At 57.3% G+C, this 17,329-nt stretch overlaps 5 protein-coding genes across 5 annotated transcripts; all 5 read right to left on the bottom strand.

Annotated features, from left to right (window-relative positions):
* Positions 1-448: 448 nt before the first annotated feature.
* Positions 449-2,101, bottom strand: LBRM_35_5020 (conserved hypothetical protein; the record flags this gene model as incomplete). Its single annotated transcript, XM_001569069.1, has 1 exon — positions 449-2,101. One exon carries the CDS (start codon positions 2,099-2,101, stop codon positions 449-451), a length of 1,653 nt encoding a protein of 550 aa, XP_001569119.1.
* Positions 2,102-2,934: 833 nt separating this feature from the next.
* Positions 2,935-4,716, bottom strand: LBRM_35_5010 (conserved hypothetical protein; the record flags this gene model as incomplete). The annotated part of the gene is made up of 1 exon (XM_001569068.1): positions 2,935-4,716. The coding sequence occupies one exon, from the start codon at positions 4,714-4,716 to the stop codon at positions 2,935-2,937; it is 1,782 nt and encodes a 593-aa protein (XP_001569118.1).
* A 787-nt stretch (positions 4,717-5,503) lies between these two features.
* Positions 5,504-6,136, bottom strand: LBRM_35_5000 (conserved hypothetical protein; the record flags this gene model as incomplete). Its single annotated transcript, XM_001569067.1, has 1 exon — positions 5,504-6,136. One exon carries the CDS (start codon positions 6,134-6,136, stop codon positions 5,504-5,506), a length of 633 nt encoding a protein of 210 aa, XP_001569117.1.
* Positions 6,137-6,578: 442 nt separating this feature from the next.
* On the bottom strand, positions 6,579-10,775 carry LBRM_35_4990 (conserved hypothetical protein; the record flags this gene model as incomplete). Its single annotated transcript, XM_001569066.2, has 1 exon — positions 6,579-10,775. The coding sequence occupies one exon, from the start codon at positions 10,773-10,775 to the stop codon at positions 6,579-6,581; it is 4,197 nt and encodes a 1,398-aa protein (XP_001569116.2).
* Positions 10,776-12,057: 1,282 nt separating this feature from the next.
* Positions 12,058-16,488, bottom strand: LBRM_35_4980 (conserved hypothetical protein; the record flags this gene model as incomplete). The annotated part of the gene is made up of 1 exon (XM_001569065.2): positions 12,058-16,488. One exon carries the CDS (start codon positions 16,486-16,488, stop codon positions 12,058-12,060), a length of 4,431 nt encoding a protein of 1,476 aa, XP_001569115.2.
* Positions 16,489-17,329: the final 841 nt, after the last annotated feature.

Genomic DNA, 17,329 nt, shown 5'->3' with positions numbered 1-17,329 from the left:
TGGTTTCAGCAGAAAGTGATGCTGTTGAGAGAAGCGTATAGTGTGGGATGAACCTTGCCGCTGACCTAAAGTCACCGAGGCACAGTCGGCCTGTGTCGTGTCTGTGGCCCAGCGTGAAGAGGGAGTCCATTTCACAAAGCTGGCGGGGAAACCAGACCCGACTGTGTACGGAGGTGTGAGGAGAAGTACCCCAGAATACGCGTAAGCTGCTGTTTCATCCTACCGTGCTTGCTTTGCAGAGGCTGACTGGTCCCGTTTGTGCCACCGTGTGATTCTCATCTGCCTCCACTGTAAGAGCGCGCCTCGGGTCTTCTGCAAGAAAGACGTGGGCAATCCGAACAGCAACAAAGCACAGCGCACACCACAAACCACGAACACCTGTTCTTCTGAACTTCCTCTGTGACCACGAGCAACGCTTTCCCCTCAACACATGCGCAGAAACACAACGTCAAGCTTCAGTGAGCCGGTTCACTGCCCCTCGCTGCACCAGCGTCTGTAGCTCTTGTGGCATATCAGGGGTAATCTCCTTTACGAAGTGCATAACACGGTTCGCCAAGGCACGGTAGACATGATCCTCTTCACACTTGAGCTGTGCGAGGTACCGATTCGCACGCTCCACCTCCGGTAGTGACATGGACTTGGCCATCGGCGTGACAAAGGAGGCGAGCACCTTCACCGTGCGCACCGGCACCTCTTTATTGAAGCACAAGCCCATGAGGATGGGCTCCAGGAACGTCCAGTCCTTGAACCCGAAGCGAAACCCGGTATCGGCGGCCTGTGCGTAGTAGTCCACATCTCTGTAGCCAAGATGGGCCAGCCCCCTTGTTGCGCGGGCCAGAGAGACAGGGTTGAACACCTCCAGCCGAAGTCGTGCCTGGCGCCCAAAGACCTCTACGAACGCGTGTCCGCGTGCACCAGGATACAGCGCGACAGTATCCAGTATATCGGCAAGGTCGTTCGGATGCAGCATGCGCGCACACTCGAGTGCACGACCTAGCAGCACCTGCATCAGGTTATCCGTGCTATGGGACACTCGGCTGCAAATGTCCATTACAGGTGAGATGAAGCGTGGCTCCAGCGTTTGGGCATAGCGCATCAAGCACGAAGCGAACGCGCTGAAGAGCTGGTCGTGCAGAAGATTGAGTCGCTGAAGTGCGACAAGCGACTGCACCAGATGTCGCTGATCGAGATCACTCGCAACGTCCACGAGGGCGTCCGCGAAAATCTCAATGTGCTCGCGCTTTCCATAGTCCAGAGAGGTGAAGGTGACCAGGAACTCCGTCAAGGTTATTGCGTCTAGGTTTTCTACCTTGCCGAGTGCGGCCTCAACCAGCTTCACAAATGTACGGCTGTACTGCTTCCCTGCGGTTTGCAGCGCCAAGAGAACGGTGACGTAGTCGTCCGGCTGAAAGTCACTCAACCGCTGCTCCGCCACCGCAAAAGCGCGCCGCACTGTTGCATATGGCATCCCCCGAGTCTTTGCGAGCGCGTTGGTCGTCAGCGAGACCTCCATGACGCTAAGGTCCTCTGTGTTCTCAAAGAGCCGCTTCGCCATCTGATTCATGGAAGCGGCATTGGAGCAGCGCAGCTTCGCCAGCTCACACAGCGCCAGAGATAGCTGGGTAGGACTAAAGTCGTCGAGTAAAGCGGGTATTTTCCTCAGCACCTCATCAATCTTGCGCTCATCGCGTGTGCCGCTGTGCACGTTCATGGCGCGCAGGACGTTCAGCAGCGTCTCAGGCGAAATCGCCTCTTCTTCTGGCACCATCACCTCCTTTGGCGACGCGTTGATCCCAGCACGCCTCAACGTGTCCATGACAAGGCTGGTCTGAAACGGGTTGAGCACACGTTGGTCTGACCGCTGAAACGCGCCAGCGATCCCGCGCATCAGCTCCGCGTCGCTCAACATGCCCAGCGTGTCATTGTTGTACACCACAGTGCAAATCTGATAGATGTCCTGGGCGTTAAATGGAACAAGATTGAGACGAATACGCTGGAAAATATAGTCCAGCGATGCGGGGCGGTGTCCCGTCGAGAGCGCAGAGGAGAAGAGGTCCACCACCGCCACGCCTGCAGCTGCCCCGGGAGCTGCACGGTTCATGTTACCTTACTCCACCCCAGTCACGGCAGCCGAAAGAGACAAGTTTCTTTACAGTTACGCCCTCTGTCTAGTGCACGCGTTTGAGGGAGACAGTGTGTGACATACGGCGATCAAACCTCACCTGCCGACTCCTCGAGTACCGCCGATGGCGAGCGTGCTTGTATGGTCCTCTCGTCTTGTGTGACCGCGTTGACGCCTCGAAAGGTGCGAACGCGGAAGGCAACAGAAAGGGAGAAAAGATAGGAGCCATTCGTGCAGCAAAGATGCCTCTGTTGCTGAGTCGTATTCTTTGTCGCACTCACGTCATAGGTCGTTGGAGTGAAGAACGAGGAGAAGGCAAAGCATTGCAGGCTGCGATCAGCTCCAAGTATTACGCTATCCTACCTCTTCGGTACCGCGGAGTGCTGCCCTAACGTCAAAGCGTCTGCGAAGTTACCTTGGCGCGCTCCCGCCACTTGGTTCTCAGAAGCTCTCGCTCTCTACACTCGGCTGACTCGAGTTGTCACCACAGGTAGTTCCCTGGAGCACTTTTACGTGCGATCCTGCTGTAGACGTTTCTGCGCAGGGCGTGTAGCATTTCTTTTGTGTGTGTTGTGGAGACAAAGAGGAAGGTGGCCGGGGTGAGGGTGAGCACTGAAGCCCGCCCCCCCCCCCCAAAAAAAAAAAAATGCATGCCACAATGAACAGCATGACAATCTCACGGAGAGAGGGTACAAAGCAGACGCACATACACACAATGCTGTCGTTTTCCTCTCGTTTCCCAACTTGTCCTTTTCATTCTGCCCGCTCTTATTATTCCATTTGCTCCCCCACCCACCTAGCTCCCTCTTCGCTCAGAGCAGGCCTTCCATAGGATCATAGTTGCCGCGCCGCTTCTTGCGCGAGTGGCCAGTGGGCTGGATGCGGTGAAGCTGCTTCGCCTTCGTAAAGATGCTCTGCAAGACGTCGCGGTCTTGCACCCCCAAGCCCACCAGTGCATGGCGGCACGAGGTGAGCTCTTCATCGTTCAGCATCGGAGCCAAAGTGCAGATGACGTTCGCTAGTAACCCGAGACCGCGCTTGGTGGCGGCCATCTCCGGTGTGCAATGCCGGAGCAACTCCTGCGCCGCCGCAAAGCTGCGCATGCCACCCTTTTGTGTCTGCAACACGTGTGCAATGGTGAAGAAATCATCCGTGTAGAGCTGCAGCATCGCGAGCGATATGACGACGCTCTCAAGTGACTCGGTGTCCATAGAAGGGGCACGGACTGATGCCGCGTAGGCCATGGACACCACCGCCGTGTGCCCTTTGGCTGATGGGTAGGTGGAGAGCAGCTGCAAGATGAACACGACCTGGCCCACGCTCAGGCGACCTGCCTCGTCAACGAGCCTTTGCAGCATCAACATCATGCATGTGGTACTCATGTCTATTGGCATCAGTGAGAGAAGGTCCATAGCACGGTCCATATTGCCAATTTCCATCGTGGGCGCCAGCTCTGTGAGACGCTCAACCAGCTGCTCCAAGCCCTCCAACTTTGAGGCCGACATCAGCGACGCGGCGGCTTCGAACACTTTCAGCAAATCCCGCTCTGAGGTCCTCGCCTTCCAGTGTTCCATCCAATCCCGGAGCACGACTTGCACGGCAGTAGGCTGCACCACATTGTAGCGCGCCATAGACACCAGCAGCGCGCGATGGTAACCTGGCGAGGGGGCTTCGGGCAGCTTCCTGATAGCTTGCACTATTAGCGGTGCCAAGAGGCGCTGCGATGCCGACGACGTGTTCTCCTGCCGCTCAAGCGCTTGACAGAGCAAAAACACGTCGTCGGCTGTCAGTTTCGTCATATGGTCGAGTAGGTGGTTCACGATGGCGACTAAGGAGTCGCGCGTGTGCAGCTTATGCAGGTTGAAGAAGAGCTGGCAGAGCTCGCGGCGCTTCAGTTGTCCAGAGATTTCACATCCGCGCCGTGTCAGCAGCATGGCGCGGTCGTAATTGGTGTAGTTGAGCTTCGCCAGTGCTTTGATGAGGTTACACGTCTCTGCTGGCGAGATTTTACGAAGGTTGGGCTCAAGGGAGGTGAGGTGCGCCTCCAACGCTTTGGTGCGACTGCTTCCAAGCACTTCACCGAGACCCGCTGCGCTAGTGTCATCACTGAAAGGCGCTTTGCGCTCTGAAGCACGCGCTTCGCGAGAAAAGGTGCGGTAGTGCTCCGCCTCCGCATCCTTCACCAAATCCATGATGGCCTTGAAGTACTCATTCGCTGTCACCGGCGTGGCAGCGTCCAACACACTAGGCGAGCCCGCTGTCAGCTCCGCGTCCGGGGCTCCAGTCCCTGCTGCACCACTCCCGTCTTCCGCCTCAGCCTGCGAGCGTGGCAGTACCGCATCCAACAATGATTTTTGAAAAGGCGAGGCAGCCTCGCGGATCTGCGCATAGCGGTTCGCCAAGTTTTTCAAGAGTTCTGTGTTCGAGCTCAAGTCCAGCACGTCGTTGGGATCCTTTAGAAGGATACCAAACTTGTACATTTCCGCCAGTTCAAAGCGCTCCGGGTGCCGCTCACAGTGCCGCAGCAGTCGGCAAAGGGTAGAAACCACCAGCGCTGTCGGTTGAAGGCGCAGACATGACTGCCGAAGCGACATGACTGCGGTTCAACTAAAGGGTGGGGGTGAGCGTACGTTTCTCGAATGCGATAATCCGTTTTGGGGGGTATGTGTGCGTGTGCATGTGTGTGTGTGTGTGTGTGTGCGTGCGATGTTCGATTAGTGGCGGAACAGTGTAAGTGGACATCCTATCAGATCAAGTGCGGGGGTGCAGCGGTACACATGGGGGGAATGGGGAACTCACACCAACAGCGAAGAATCCCTTCTGCGATGGACGACTTGTTAACTACACTCTCTCCCCTCTCACCCCTTCTAGAGTTGTGTCGGGGGGGGGGGGGGCAGCGCGGCGGGCACTCTCTAGCGCGAGGGAAGCTTGCAAACATGACAACAGCTTCATATGACCATTGCTCCGTGTGTGCATAACGACCAGGAAGGCGCTCCAAAAAAAGGAGGAACCACACCGCATTGCGAATTGCCCTCTTGCGACGGCGATTCCTTTTCTGTTGTCTGTCTGTTTCTTGTCGAGTGGTCACCGTCAAGGCAGAAAACATGCCCGTCACAGGCCGCTGCGCACTCGAATGTGGCGTGAGTAGCCGTCGCTGCAGTCCAAATTGGAGCACGAATCAGAGATCGACGACGGCGGAAGTCCATCACTCGGCAGAGCACATACACAACAACATGAAAGCGTGGGCAAGGGTAAACTGTACAGGCAGTGATGTCCACTCAGATACTCCCATCCGCACATGAATACGCTGTAGACGGACCTTTCGATCCTTCCCCTTTCTCTACCCATCATTTTCATCTGTCCTCCAGCTGCGGATATATATTACACCTTCTTATTCCACGGCTCGAACAAGAGGTGGCTTGCCACCGACACTGGAATATCTACCCATGGCGGCAAGCTGCTGCCAGAGTCTGCCAGTGCGCCGACCTCGATCTCTGTGTCCGGCTTGCTGTCCTCATCTGTGATGCACCGGCCATCGGTCAACGGGTGCGTTGTGACAAGCACCAGTAGCCAAGACGTGGTGAAGTAGTGGACGAGAAACATCACGAGAATGGCGGGAACCGCGACAGCCCAGTAGCGATCCGGGTAGTAGGTCATGTGCATCCGGTGAAGCACCTCATCTGGCAGTACGGACCAGAGGACATAGACGATGGAGCCCACCACAATAAGAATGGAGCCAATGAAGCCGTTGATGGCAACTTGTGCACGTTGACTGTCCTCCCTCATGAGGGAGGAGAAGGGCGTAGACGAGTGAGAAGCAAACGAGCGAAAGTTGCAGTAGAGGTTCTTTTGCTGATCCGAGGTTTTGCCCCGGTACTGTGACAGAGGGGAATGAGGGGCGAAAGGGAGGGGGAGAAAGCATAGGAAGGATGTGAGGCGAAAGAATAGACAATGGGAGAAATATACAACAGCGGCTGTGTAAGCTACTGGATGTCGAGGAATACTCGAGTACATTACTCCCGCTTCGCCTACCAAGAAGCAGGTACTGGAAGCAACACCATTTCATTCTTTGTCTCTTGTTGTGCGAGCACCTCCTGTAGATCGCTCTGCAGCCACTAGAGAGAGAGGGGCACAGAGATGCACTTCACGCATAATAAAAAAGCAGCAGGAGAGAATAAAAAAAGCACGTGCGCATTCTCGTCAGTGGGCTACACACTATACGTTACCTTTACACACACAGGCCGTTCCTTGTGTGATTCCCTCAGTACTTTGACGTAGGCTGGATAGGGCAACTTCGCACCTGGAAGCGCTAAGCCAGCACGGTCACCCGATTCCAGTTTAGTGGACCTGTTGGCCTTTTCTTCTCTGTGAAGCAACCTCAGACCCATCGTGTCGCACGTGTCTATCAGTTCTTGACCACCTTTTCTCTCCTTATTTAATGGGCCACTGATGCCGCTTACGAGGACACTGGTGGCCTCACGGAGGTCGGATAAAAATGACACTCGCTCATCTGCGACGAGACGTCCGTCTCGGCTAGCTGCCCAGCGAAGTCGCTCTGCGACGTGTTCGCGACAGAAATGCCCGACTCGGCCGTTGCGGCAGACATTACGCTGGCCCCCACATCTGCGCCATCGCCAGACGTCTTACGTGCTTTGAGCAGAATATCTCTTCCGGCCTGGACGTGCGTCTTCACCCTTCGATCATGTGTTTCTTCCAGCGGCAACTGCAGTTGCACCATGCGCCTACGCTGCAGTGTTGGTCGGTGACTCGCAGTACAGAATAGCCCTCGCCTACCAACGCGAGTCCGCGTGCTGTGGAGCGCCGCCTTGAGTTCATTGACCACAGCTTGCTGCTGCGCCAGGACACTGTATAACTCTTGCTTGTCCTTGCCCACCATATCTGCCAGGCTGATCCCTGTCAAGCGATCCAGCAGCTCTCGTACTTGCGCAGTATTCTGCGTTAATGGCATAGCGCTAGCTACGGAATCCGCAGCGCTGCGCAAGGTGCGGTGGTACGACCACGATACACTCGAGTACCAGCTCTCCTCCACCGCGGTGCGGTGGCGACGTCGGAGAAGATCCACATCGGAGGCAGCCATGTCTTCCTGCAGCGATGTGTACTCTGAGCCGTAGACCTCAGAGGCACTACATGTTTGCACCCGTGTCAGAGGCGTCTCCTCGAAGGAGTTGGTTCCTTCACTCAGCGTTCGATTCGAAGTGTAACTCTCTACCGGGTTCTCTCCCACGTGTCGATGATCTCTGTGAGCCCCCGACCCTGGGAAGACCGGTGAAGGGGAGAAAATCCTGTGCGGCAACGCATCACCGTCTTCCCGCGTAGGTGTTTCTTCGTGGACCGGCGGCATCGGCAAGTCACACATCACCCTTGCGTGGTCGCTGCCTACTGCAATGCCCTTCTGGGGGCCTTTTGGTTGCCATCCAACCTGCTCCGCTTTCTCTGCCGGTGGGGAACATCGTTTCCCTGTTCGCGTCGCGCGTGTAAGGGTCTCTGCCTCCTCACGGAGGAGCGTCTTGTCCTCGTCTTGGGCTGCTATGTCCGTTGCACTAGGGCGCATACAAGAATGTGGACTGCTTGAATCGTTCTCGCAGGAAATGAGGCTCGTAGTTCTTTTTGGCGGGGTCGCTGCTGACCCTCGACGAGGAATGCGACTGCATACCGCCAGTGTGGCACCTGCACTAGGGAGTTTTGCGGCGACAGCAGTCTTGCCCCTGATAGTCGGTGACGATCCCTTCAAAGGGGAGGGTCTCGCAGATGTTGCATCGCTGGCCCGCCTCGAGATAGCCTTATCGCTGTCTGAACCCTCGTCCCAGTCTTCGGCATCGTGGTTGTGAGTCGCAACTGACCGCATAGCTGAGGTGACAGTGCTGGCCGTGATGAAGCTTCCTAACAGAGGGCGAGTCATTGCGTCATCAAGCACAGCACAGGGCTCTGCGGTGCCTATTGCCGCAGTGCGCAAGTGCGATGTCGGCGACATACCTGATGCACACTGCGAGTCAGTCGAGGAGATTGCTGTTTGCATCAAGCCTGAGAGGTCGTCAGTGCCATCAATTTCTTTTGCTGCCACGCGTGCCTCCTTGACAGTCGGTGGAGGCGCTTGAGGAGCAAAGTCAGTGCTGCCTGTCAGCGAGGAAGTCATAGACAGCTCGACCGCGCGCACACTAGTGGATGACATACCTTCAGAAACCCCTCTAACCCGCATCACCACAGGGGCATTACTGTTGTCGCTGTAGCCATCACCAGCGCTCTGCACCGACAACTCTGTTTCATCTTGCTTGCTTGAAAGGGGCTTTGGAGTCTGTGGGGCCTTGACACCGGGCTTGTCAAACCATAGTGTAGGCGCCGTGGCGAGTTCCGTGTAGGTGCCAGCCGCATTCTTGTTGAGCCCAGTATCGACCGCTCTCGTGTGGAGCAGTGTGTCTGCAGACGTCGGCAGGGCATCACTTAGCTCACAACCTGCCGGCAGAGCGAGGACATCTGCAACTGCGGCATCCCCATGGGGTGCATCCTCCTCCTCCTCCTCCGCGGCTCGAGTATATGTGTCAATCACGTGCGCCCCGAATACACTAGCTCGGGAATCTGTCCTTCCCTGTCCACGGTGGCGACTCAAATCAGATACCTTGGTGAGCATGTCTAACGACGCCGTCGTGGTCGCGCTCCGAGAAGAGGTAGCGCTCGGGTGCGTCTGCGTGCGATCGCGACGCTTCACCATCGGCCGCAAGACTGACGTAGTCGTCTCGAGGGTTTCCTCACATGCCCTCCTCGAAACAATTTCATCCTCGCGCTGGGTGCGAGCACATTCGATGGAAAACTGTGTTGTGTCCTCGTCGGTGTTACCCTTCCCACTAACAGGCACACCAACGCCGGTTTTAATCGAGTGAAACTCACCCGTGTCAAGGCTCGCACCCACGCGTGCAGTCGAAGAGAGTAGCGCAACGCCGCGCTTTTCCTGCACCCGCTCGCCATGACCAAGCGCCATGCAATCTTGGCCGATGTCGGTGGCATCCTCGCAGGCGTCTCTTGTCGCGAACGCGAAGGGCGAAAAACTGTCCTGCATTGACCTACGAAGCACCTGTTGTGCGCCCGAGGTAGAGGTTTTGCACCTCGTCGCTGCCGAGTCACTCCCATCATGAGGATTCGGGCTGCTGTCTGTTCCAGAAGCCTTCATCATCACCGTAAAACCATCTTTACTTTTCATCTGCTCCCACCACGCCGTGTCAGCACTCACGCGCACATCTTCCTCTGCATTGGTGGCGAGCACGGCAAAGAGCTGCTGGATGAAACAAAACAGATGCAGCGGAAGGGCTGTGCGACCGTAGGTGACAATCTCTTCAGGCGTCAGAAGCGTCCCCACGCCCAGCTGCCGAGCCGCCGTTACGATGGCGTTCCAATAGTGCACAGACAGATGTCGGTGCAGCAGCTCCAGCCCAGGGCCGGTGTCAAGGCTCCCCTGAATGCCGCCTTCCATGGCGCGCAGCGCAGTCGAAAGCCCAGCGAGTGGAACGGCGTCTGGGCAGTAGAAGAGAAGCACTACACACACGGATTCGCCACTCTGCACAAGTCGAAAGAAATCACGATCTGCCGGGTCCATCACATCCTCGCAGAACGGCCCGTGTTGAATGAAGGCACGGAGAGGCGAGCAGTCCTCCAGGCGCGCTAGAACTACCGCTCCATCTTCGCCTCCGTTGATGGAGTCGACAATCGCCTGGAACCACTCGAGAAGGGCACCCTCAACGCTTGACGGTGGCGGAAGTGCGGAGCGACATGAGGAAGCGGATGAAGCAACCGAACGCAGATGTGTAACATGGCGCATCACCGCATCCGTGGTGAGCAATGTTGCACAATATTGCAGAAGCAGCGAGCGCGACACTAAGAGGTGTGCGCCAAAGAAAAATGGTACCACCTCTGCCAGGCGATGCGCGAGTTGCTGATGCCGGCAAAAGCGCCCGTACTCCATCACGGCAGGAGCTACCCGGCTCGTGTGACAGCTGAGGCCTCCGTTGCTCATATGGCCCATCTCCACCGTTGCTGAAAGCTCTTCTTCTGAGAGCACACCCTCACTGAAAAGCCAGCGCAACAGCAGCAGCATCGCCTGCGTTTCCTTTCCCTGAACTTTCACTTTGGCCAGCACCAGCATGTCCTCACCGGCAGGGTCAATGGCAGCAAGCGGCTGCGCGTCAAGTTCTATGGTCATTCTTGAAGTGCCTTTTTCCCTGCCGTCGCCGTCGTCATTGTCGCTTGGGAAACTCACGTTGAGATCCGTGTTTGCTGGCGCTCGTTGAGGAGATGCACGCGCTGCACCGTTCGATACTGCTTCGGCAGCCCGCTGTAGGAACGCGTGCATAGTCGGTGGGCATCCACCTAGGAGATGATCCGACACCAGTAAATACAACACGCCTTCCCGTGCGAGACGCACAATGCCAAAAGGTAGATCAGCGAGGGTGCAGCTGCGCCCCACGGTGGTGCGGGACAGCACAGCCTCCAACTGGGTGACTTGCTCAATGAAGTTTGGGTAGTGTTGCTCTACAGTGGGGTCAAGCTCGTGAATGGCATACCGAAGCAGCCAGCGCATGTTCACCAAGTACTCGAGGACGTACAAGTCCACGTTGGGACTCATCATGTTCGACGACGCCTCCATCTCCACTTGCTGGCAAGGGGAGTAGGAGAAGGGGGAGGGGAGGAAAGTTGCCAAAGAAGAACACACCGTACAGTTTTGCGGTCGAAGCAGCGCGATTGGGACCAATGAAAACGCAACAATACGGCGCCGTTGGATTGTGTACGCAGCTTCAGGTGACACGATAACCGCAACGCAGCACCTCGGCTGCCGAAGTTGTCCTCTTTCACTGTATTCAATAATAGAAGGGGGGCGTATAAAGCGAATTCACGAAGGAGTCGACGCAACAGGAGGTACAATACACATGACGCCTACGGAGTCACTGGCATCTAACGAGAGGGGGGAGGAGGAGGGAGGAAGGAGGAGGGGAAGGATGCCTGTACAATCCGAGAGCGGCCAGGAAGCTGACAAGGCAAACGGATGGGCAAAGTACCCGAGAACAACAACAACAGAGAAGAGTTTGACACCTGCGGTCCGTGCGCAGTGAGGAGAGGGGAGCGAAAAGAAGTGACAGATAGGCAAGGCGCTAAGATCATTACGTTTGCAAGTATGCGTGTGCTCACATGCTCGCTAATGCCTCCTCTGATGTGCGGTACCGTGATAGCGACTCGCGAGGACGCTGAGCTGTCTTTTTCCCCTGCATGCACAAGTGGCTAAAGAGAGAGGGAAAGAAGATGCACAGTCCTCCTCGCTCTTGAGCACACCTGCACCGATCGAAGTGGTAGTCAGAAGAGAGGAAAAGGGATTAGAGTGGAAACGTAGAGGTAAGTAGGGCAAGAGAGAGGTCAACAAGCGCGTGGAATGGCGTGGGAACACTCATCGCCACAGTGAAGAAAACACGACAACATCACGCAAGCGCTTGTGTGTCAGTGCCTACGGATGCAGCTGCAGAAGAAGGAGAGTAAGGGCAGCCACCTACACCACCTTAACTTTTCTGGCGGCATCGCTAGCATACGCCACACCACCCGTTGGCATCGTTGTCCTCTCTTTTACTTTCGGCAGTATGTAAAGCGGGGTGGTAATGCACGACATCGACAGAGATGAGCGCAGAGGGGGAGAGAGAGAGAGACGACGAGGAGAAAAGAGATACTGTCTGCATCAAACCAGTCACAGATTCGATGAGGGGCAGGAGGAGCCTGAGCCTTTAAAGGTGTACCCCCCCTCCTCGTAAACAAACCACGAAGCGCTGCAACAAAATGAAGCTCTAGGAAAGAAAAAAATACACACACACACACATACCCAAATATACGCATAGTTGAGATCACAGCTTACGTTGTCTTGCCACTCCCTGTCGCGACTGCACCTCTCAGCGACGGGAAGCCCGGAGAGGCCTCCGATGGTCATCCTGCACAATATGGTCGCTGTAGAGCCTTGTGGACCGAGTGACGGAGGAGGAGGAATCGTAGACAGAGGAGCCGGTCAACCCTGTGTCACCAGTACGCCACGTCGTTGACCCGGTCGCGGTGTAGTCGTAGTCGTAAGAGGTGTAGTTGGACGGCGACTCGTCGTTGCTCGTAGTCGTCGTGGTGGTGCTCACACTCTGCCCTCTTGAAGAGGTCAAGCTCGTCATCGTTGTCATCTCGGTGGTGGTGTTGTCCATCGAAGGTGAGGGAGGCGGCTTCTGTGATTTTGTGTGGTGCTGACGCTTGCCACCACCTGAGTGACGCTGACTTGAGTCGTAGATATCAAACAGGCGACGCGCACTGGAGAGCGCCGTGTAGGATGATTGGAATGAGGCGGTCGCTGTGAGTGTGGGCGTGTAATCGATCGCCACTGCGGCGCCGCCGTCGCCGCGGTACGGTGGTCGGTATCGCCAAAGAGGGTTCTCAGCTGAACCAGTTCGGGTGTAGCCTTCTAGCCTGCTCAAGACGCGATCACGAAGCTCCAAAAACCGCCGCTGAGTGAGTGCGGTCTCACCGTGCTTGGAAGCTGCAGTGCAATAGGCGTGCCGCGGCGGTGGCACGAGGCGTGCCCTGCTCTTCGTTGGGTCTACCCTTACGCTTCTCTTTGCCCTTTCAGAGACGTTAGCGTGCAGTTCTCTCCCGTTCGACGGCTCAACAGCATCGTCTACGGGCACTTGCGCCTGCGGCACATCAGCACGTAATGGAGGAGCACCATGTGTTCTGGGCTGTAGCGACACAACCCCACGGTCACCAGCCTCATTCTCCGCGGCGAGTGATACTGGGGAGGGAGCCTTGCTGCTAGCACCCGTCGAGGAGGGGCGGAGGGGTCTCTCATGCACATTAACGTGAGCGCCAGAAGGCTGACTTGGTGCACCGAGAGCTTCTGCGGCTGCTGGCGCTTCTGGAGCGTCCACCGATTCTTCTTCTTTCGAGCTTACTGCTCCCCCTTGCCGGGCTGATGGCTGCCTCGTGTTGTCGCACTCCTTGTCCGTCCGAGCTGCGGTGGAAGAAGGCTCCGTTGGCGACTGAAAATCCTCGACCTCGTGTCCTGACGCCTGTGCTCGCGCATTGGCTTTCTCGACGGGCAGCGCCTCGACTACAAGCGGCGGAGCCGCCTCGTATTGCGTCCTATCCTCCGTGTGGCGCTGTGCTTCCGCCTCGATACGTCGCACCGCGCGCTCCACTTGCGCATCAGCGTCGGTCTGCAGTCGCAGCAGCTCCTCGTCCGTCAGGTGGGACGCGAGTCGCCACTTGAGCTGTTCCATGTGATGGTCCACCGTGTCATGTCGAAGCTGACACTCCATCATATTCATCTCGGCGCGCAGACTCTCCAGCTCTTCAGCGTTGCGTGTCCGCCTCTGCAGCGCGTTCCACCACAGCTGCCGCTCCTCCGCCTCTCGCTCTTGCCGCGACTGCTCTAGCGCCACGTGCACCAGCCAAGAAGCGGCAGACGCATCGTACTTGGCTGCCACGCGAGCGCGCTGCTGCTGCAGGAATGCCGCCTCCTCGACAGACGCCCTCTCAGCAGCCTTGCGCAGCGCGTCCAAGTGAGTCGCAGCTCTCTTTTCCTCATCACGACTACGCTTCAAAAGTGAAAGTTCGCGTAGCTTCTCAGCGAGGACGACAGCATCATGAGCAAGCTTCACAGGGTACTCGAACTTAGGGGTTAGTGTCTGAAACACCTTGAATGAGGAGAGGGCCGTCAAGGAGTCATCGGACTCGCATGACCAACGGTGATAAAGCCGATAGCCCTGCTCTATCAACCACTGCAGTGACTTCTGCGGCGACGATGCTGGAGGGGCAGCGGCGGTGGTGGGCACGCGGCGTAGTACGCCACGCACCTCGTCTACGCCCACCGCCGCCGTCAGCGCCGGTCGAAGTCGGGAGCGCACGAGTGTCAAGTGAAAGGCGAAGAGCCACAGCGGCGGCGCAGTAAACACGTGGTCCATGACCTGCATCCATTCGGCCCCCGTGAAGGAGTCCGTGAAGAAGCTCGTCAGCAGTTCCCATCCCCACACCGCCACGCCGGCGCCCATGGCGTCGAGATGCTGACATAGTGGGCCGTCTAGTCGGTGCAGCTGGTGCTCCATAGCCATGAGCAGCGTTGCCGGGCCGTGAGGGTGGGACGTAAAGAAGTCCCTTCCCCAGTTGAGGAAAAACACCAACACAAGCTCCACAACGCTCTGCACGTCCTCCTGGAAAACCATGCTAAGCGGGTACACGAGCACCGGCAGGTAGGAAGCGAGAGTAAAGACAGGGGAAGCCCAGCAGAGACAGGAGAGGGCACTCTCCACGGCGTCGCGAATGCTGGACGGAGGGAGCGGGAAGGGGTTCATGAGCTGCGACACGGCGAGGTGGGGTGGTCGCCTGGCGAATGCGGCAAACTGCGACGCCGTCTTCGCCTTACTTGGCAGTCCAGCAAGAAAGCGCCAAATCGCAGGCCTGTACTGGTGCGGAAAGACGCCGTATTTGAGCAAGTGCGTGTGCAGCTGATGCAAATTGTACTGGCAGGAGGAAGGGGAGAGTGTGTCGCAAAACGCCGCTGCCGACGACCAGATCGAATGGCAATGAGCGACCGTGTCCCTGTCGTCTTTTTTGGCGCCACTGGTCCGGCGCGCTGTCATCTCCGCCTTCAGGGCGCACAGGTCCACCTCGTTGACGTCTGGCCACCTATCAGGGAATCCCTTCCTCGGCACGACGATGGGTAGCCGGCGTAACGACAGCACAGCGAGGGCAGCCTCTACGCTACTATGCGCAGGATCGGGTGCCACTCCTCGCTGTGAAGGTGTCGACCGTAGCGCGGGACAGGAACGCAGAAACGATTGGGCCACCACCACAGCACCGCCTGCCATTGCTGCTGTGTCGTCGGTGTGGCCGCCTCGTCGTGACGCTTTCGACGAGTCGGGGGCTCGGCCCTTGCCAAGTACCTCTCCAGCTGATGAAGCAGTGTTCGATGCGGCGTTCAGCGTGGCGGTTTCCGTAACAGGCAGAGCACTTGCATTGCCCCACCGCGCCGTTGGCAGGTGTAGGAGGAGGAGGACATTCTCGGCCCACATGGCACCAAACGTAGGCCCAGAGGGCGTGAAGTTCCAGTGCGATCGTGGGCCGAGGCGATGGCCAAGCTTGCCTAGTGACGGTGAGGGGATAGAGAAGACTAGGTGAAACGTGCTGGGGAGCACAACATGCACGACACCGGTGTTCAAGAGGCATGCTACACAATCTGACTGCAACGCGTTCACCTGGATAACCGCCACAGCTCGGTCTTTTGCTGGAACCCCTGCGCCACGGCTGGGTAGTCGTACAATGCCGGCACCGGCCAGCGTCTGCCCAACGACAAAGGCCACCACCGGCTCCACATGAGCGCCCAGCTTATCCACCGTCGCAACATCTGCTCCAAGAGCAATGAGAGCGCCGCAGTGTGCAGAGCAACGCACTCGCAGCAGCGACGGTGTTGTAGAGCTCTCCTGCAGGCAAAGTCGTCTTCGGTGCGCCGCGGCCTCGTGATCGCCAAGAGCTACAGGTCGTGACCAGAGAGATAGCACACCGTTCGCTTCCACGGAGACCAACAGGGATGGGTGAAGAATGTGAACTCCAAGAAAGCGATGTGTAAGGCTGTAGGCGGGCCTTGGCACAACGTTGCCTTCCCGCTGAAGCTGAAGAGTGCACTGGGTCGGCAATGCACTGCCAGAGCAGCCGTAGCGCAGCATCGAGAACCCAGAAGCGCTGCGGTCCTTAGGGGAAGTACCAGCAGCGCCCGTAGCGCTACCTGATCCCTGCAGGCTGGTCACTGGAACAGTGGAGCTCGACGGGTCGTTGGCGCATGCGAGGTTGTCATTTACAAGGGGCTCCCAGCAAGATACAGCGTCCGAGCTCACTGTGCAGAAGAGAGACTCTGTCGAGGCCCCCGTAACAATACGCAAGATCGGCCGCTCGTGCGCCGTCGCCAGCACATCCTGCAGAACAGTGCCGCGTTGCCAGTCGAGGAAAACAAGTCGATTGTCACTGCCGGCGAACACCACGATTGGGCTTGTCAGGTACCCGGGACAAAAAGTGGCGCATCGCAACGCGCCGCGTTCGCCAACGTCTGCAAGGAGAAAAAGTTTATTCTCCTGCAGCGACGCCCCATACGCCTTGCCGGCTTCTGTCCCCAGCACGAAGCAGGTCTCATCGACGGGGTGGAAGGCCACAGACGTGACGGTATCATCACCGCTGGTGGATGTCGGAGATAGGTGAAGCGACAGAAACTGCCCACTGGAGTGCAGTGGAATGGACGTCACGTCTTCCGGACCCCACAACGACGCCACGAGAGTGGTGCTGGAGATGTGAACGGACATGTCGAACAGCCAATAGCGCCACTGCAGCAAGAAACACTCACGCAAACGAATAGAGCAGCCTTTGTGCTTACAGATCCTCGATACAAGGCACAGCAAGCGATTCTCGACGAAGAAAACGGTGCGTTCTCCCTTAATCGTTTTTTTTGCTTTCCGTAAGGTGCACCGTTATTCTCCTCTCCTCTCTGTGGTTGCGTTGATGCCGCACCGCACCTGCACCGCAGAAGCTCGATGAAACGAAGAGACAGACTAAAAAGGCGCCCACCTTCACATATACCTGCAGGCGTGTGTCTGCGTGTGTATGTGTGCGTGTGTGGCGTGGGGAGTGCTGAGCCGCACTCGTGCTTCAAGAGTCGGCTTCGGTTCAAGATGCAGCGACGCGCCAGGTAGATGGACAGAAGAACCAATAAGTACAAAAAAAGGCGTGTCTGTATCCCGGCAGACTAGACCCGTGCATGTGCGGCGTCGGCCCAACGGCTTAGGCGCGGAGAGGTGTGCAAATCGAGAGTCCGTAGACGAGGTGAGACTTGGCATCTACAACAGCAAGAATACCTTCCTGAAAAGAGCACCGAAACCTTAACTAGCGCCGAAGAAACGTCGGTCACCGTCCTCTCCCTCTCACTGTGTGTTCGTCCTTCATGGAGCGAATTCACACCAGAACGCAAAAAAAGGGTTGAGCTGCGCACTGAGGATATGAAAAGCCGTGCGCACTATCCGTGCACTGGGCAAGCGCTACCCTCCTCTTTCCCCTATGAAGTAGAAAAGCACGGCATGCGCGTGTGCCTGGGCATCTGACGAAAGGTGAGTCATGCATGAATACTGAAGAGGCCTTCGTTCGTGTCCG

The sequence above is a fragment of the Leishmania braziliensis genome, chromosome 36 (assembly GCF_000002845.2).
Source record: "Leishmania braziliensis MHOM/BR/75/M2904 complete genome, chromosome 36".
NCBI classification, from domain to species: Eukaryota; Euglenozoa; class Kinetoplastea; order Trypanosomatida; family Trypanosomatidae; genus Leishmania; species Leishmania braziliensis.
Note: the sequence above shows the minus strand (reverse complement) of the source record. Positions and strands in the feature narration are given on the sequence as shown.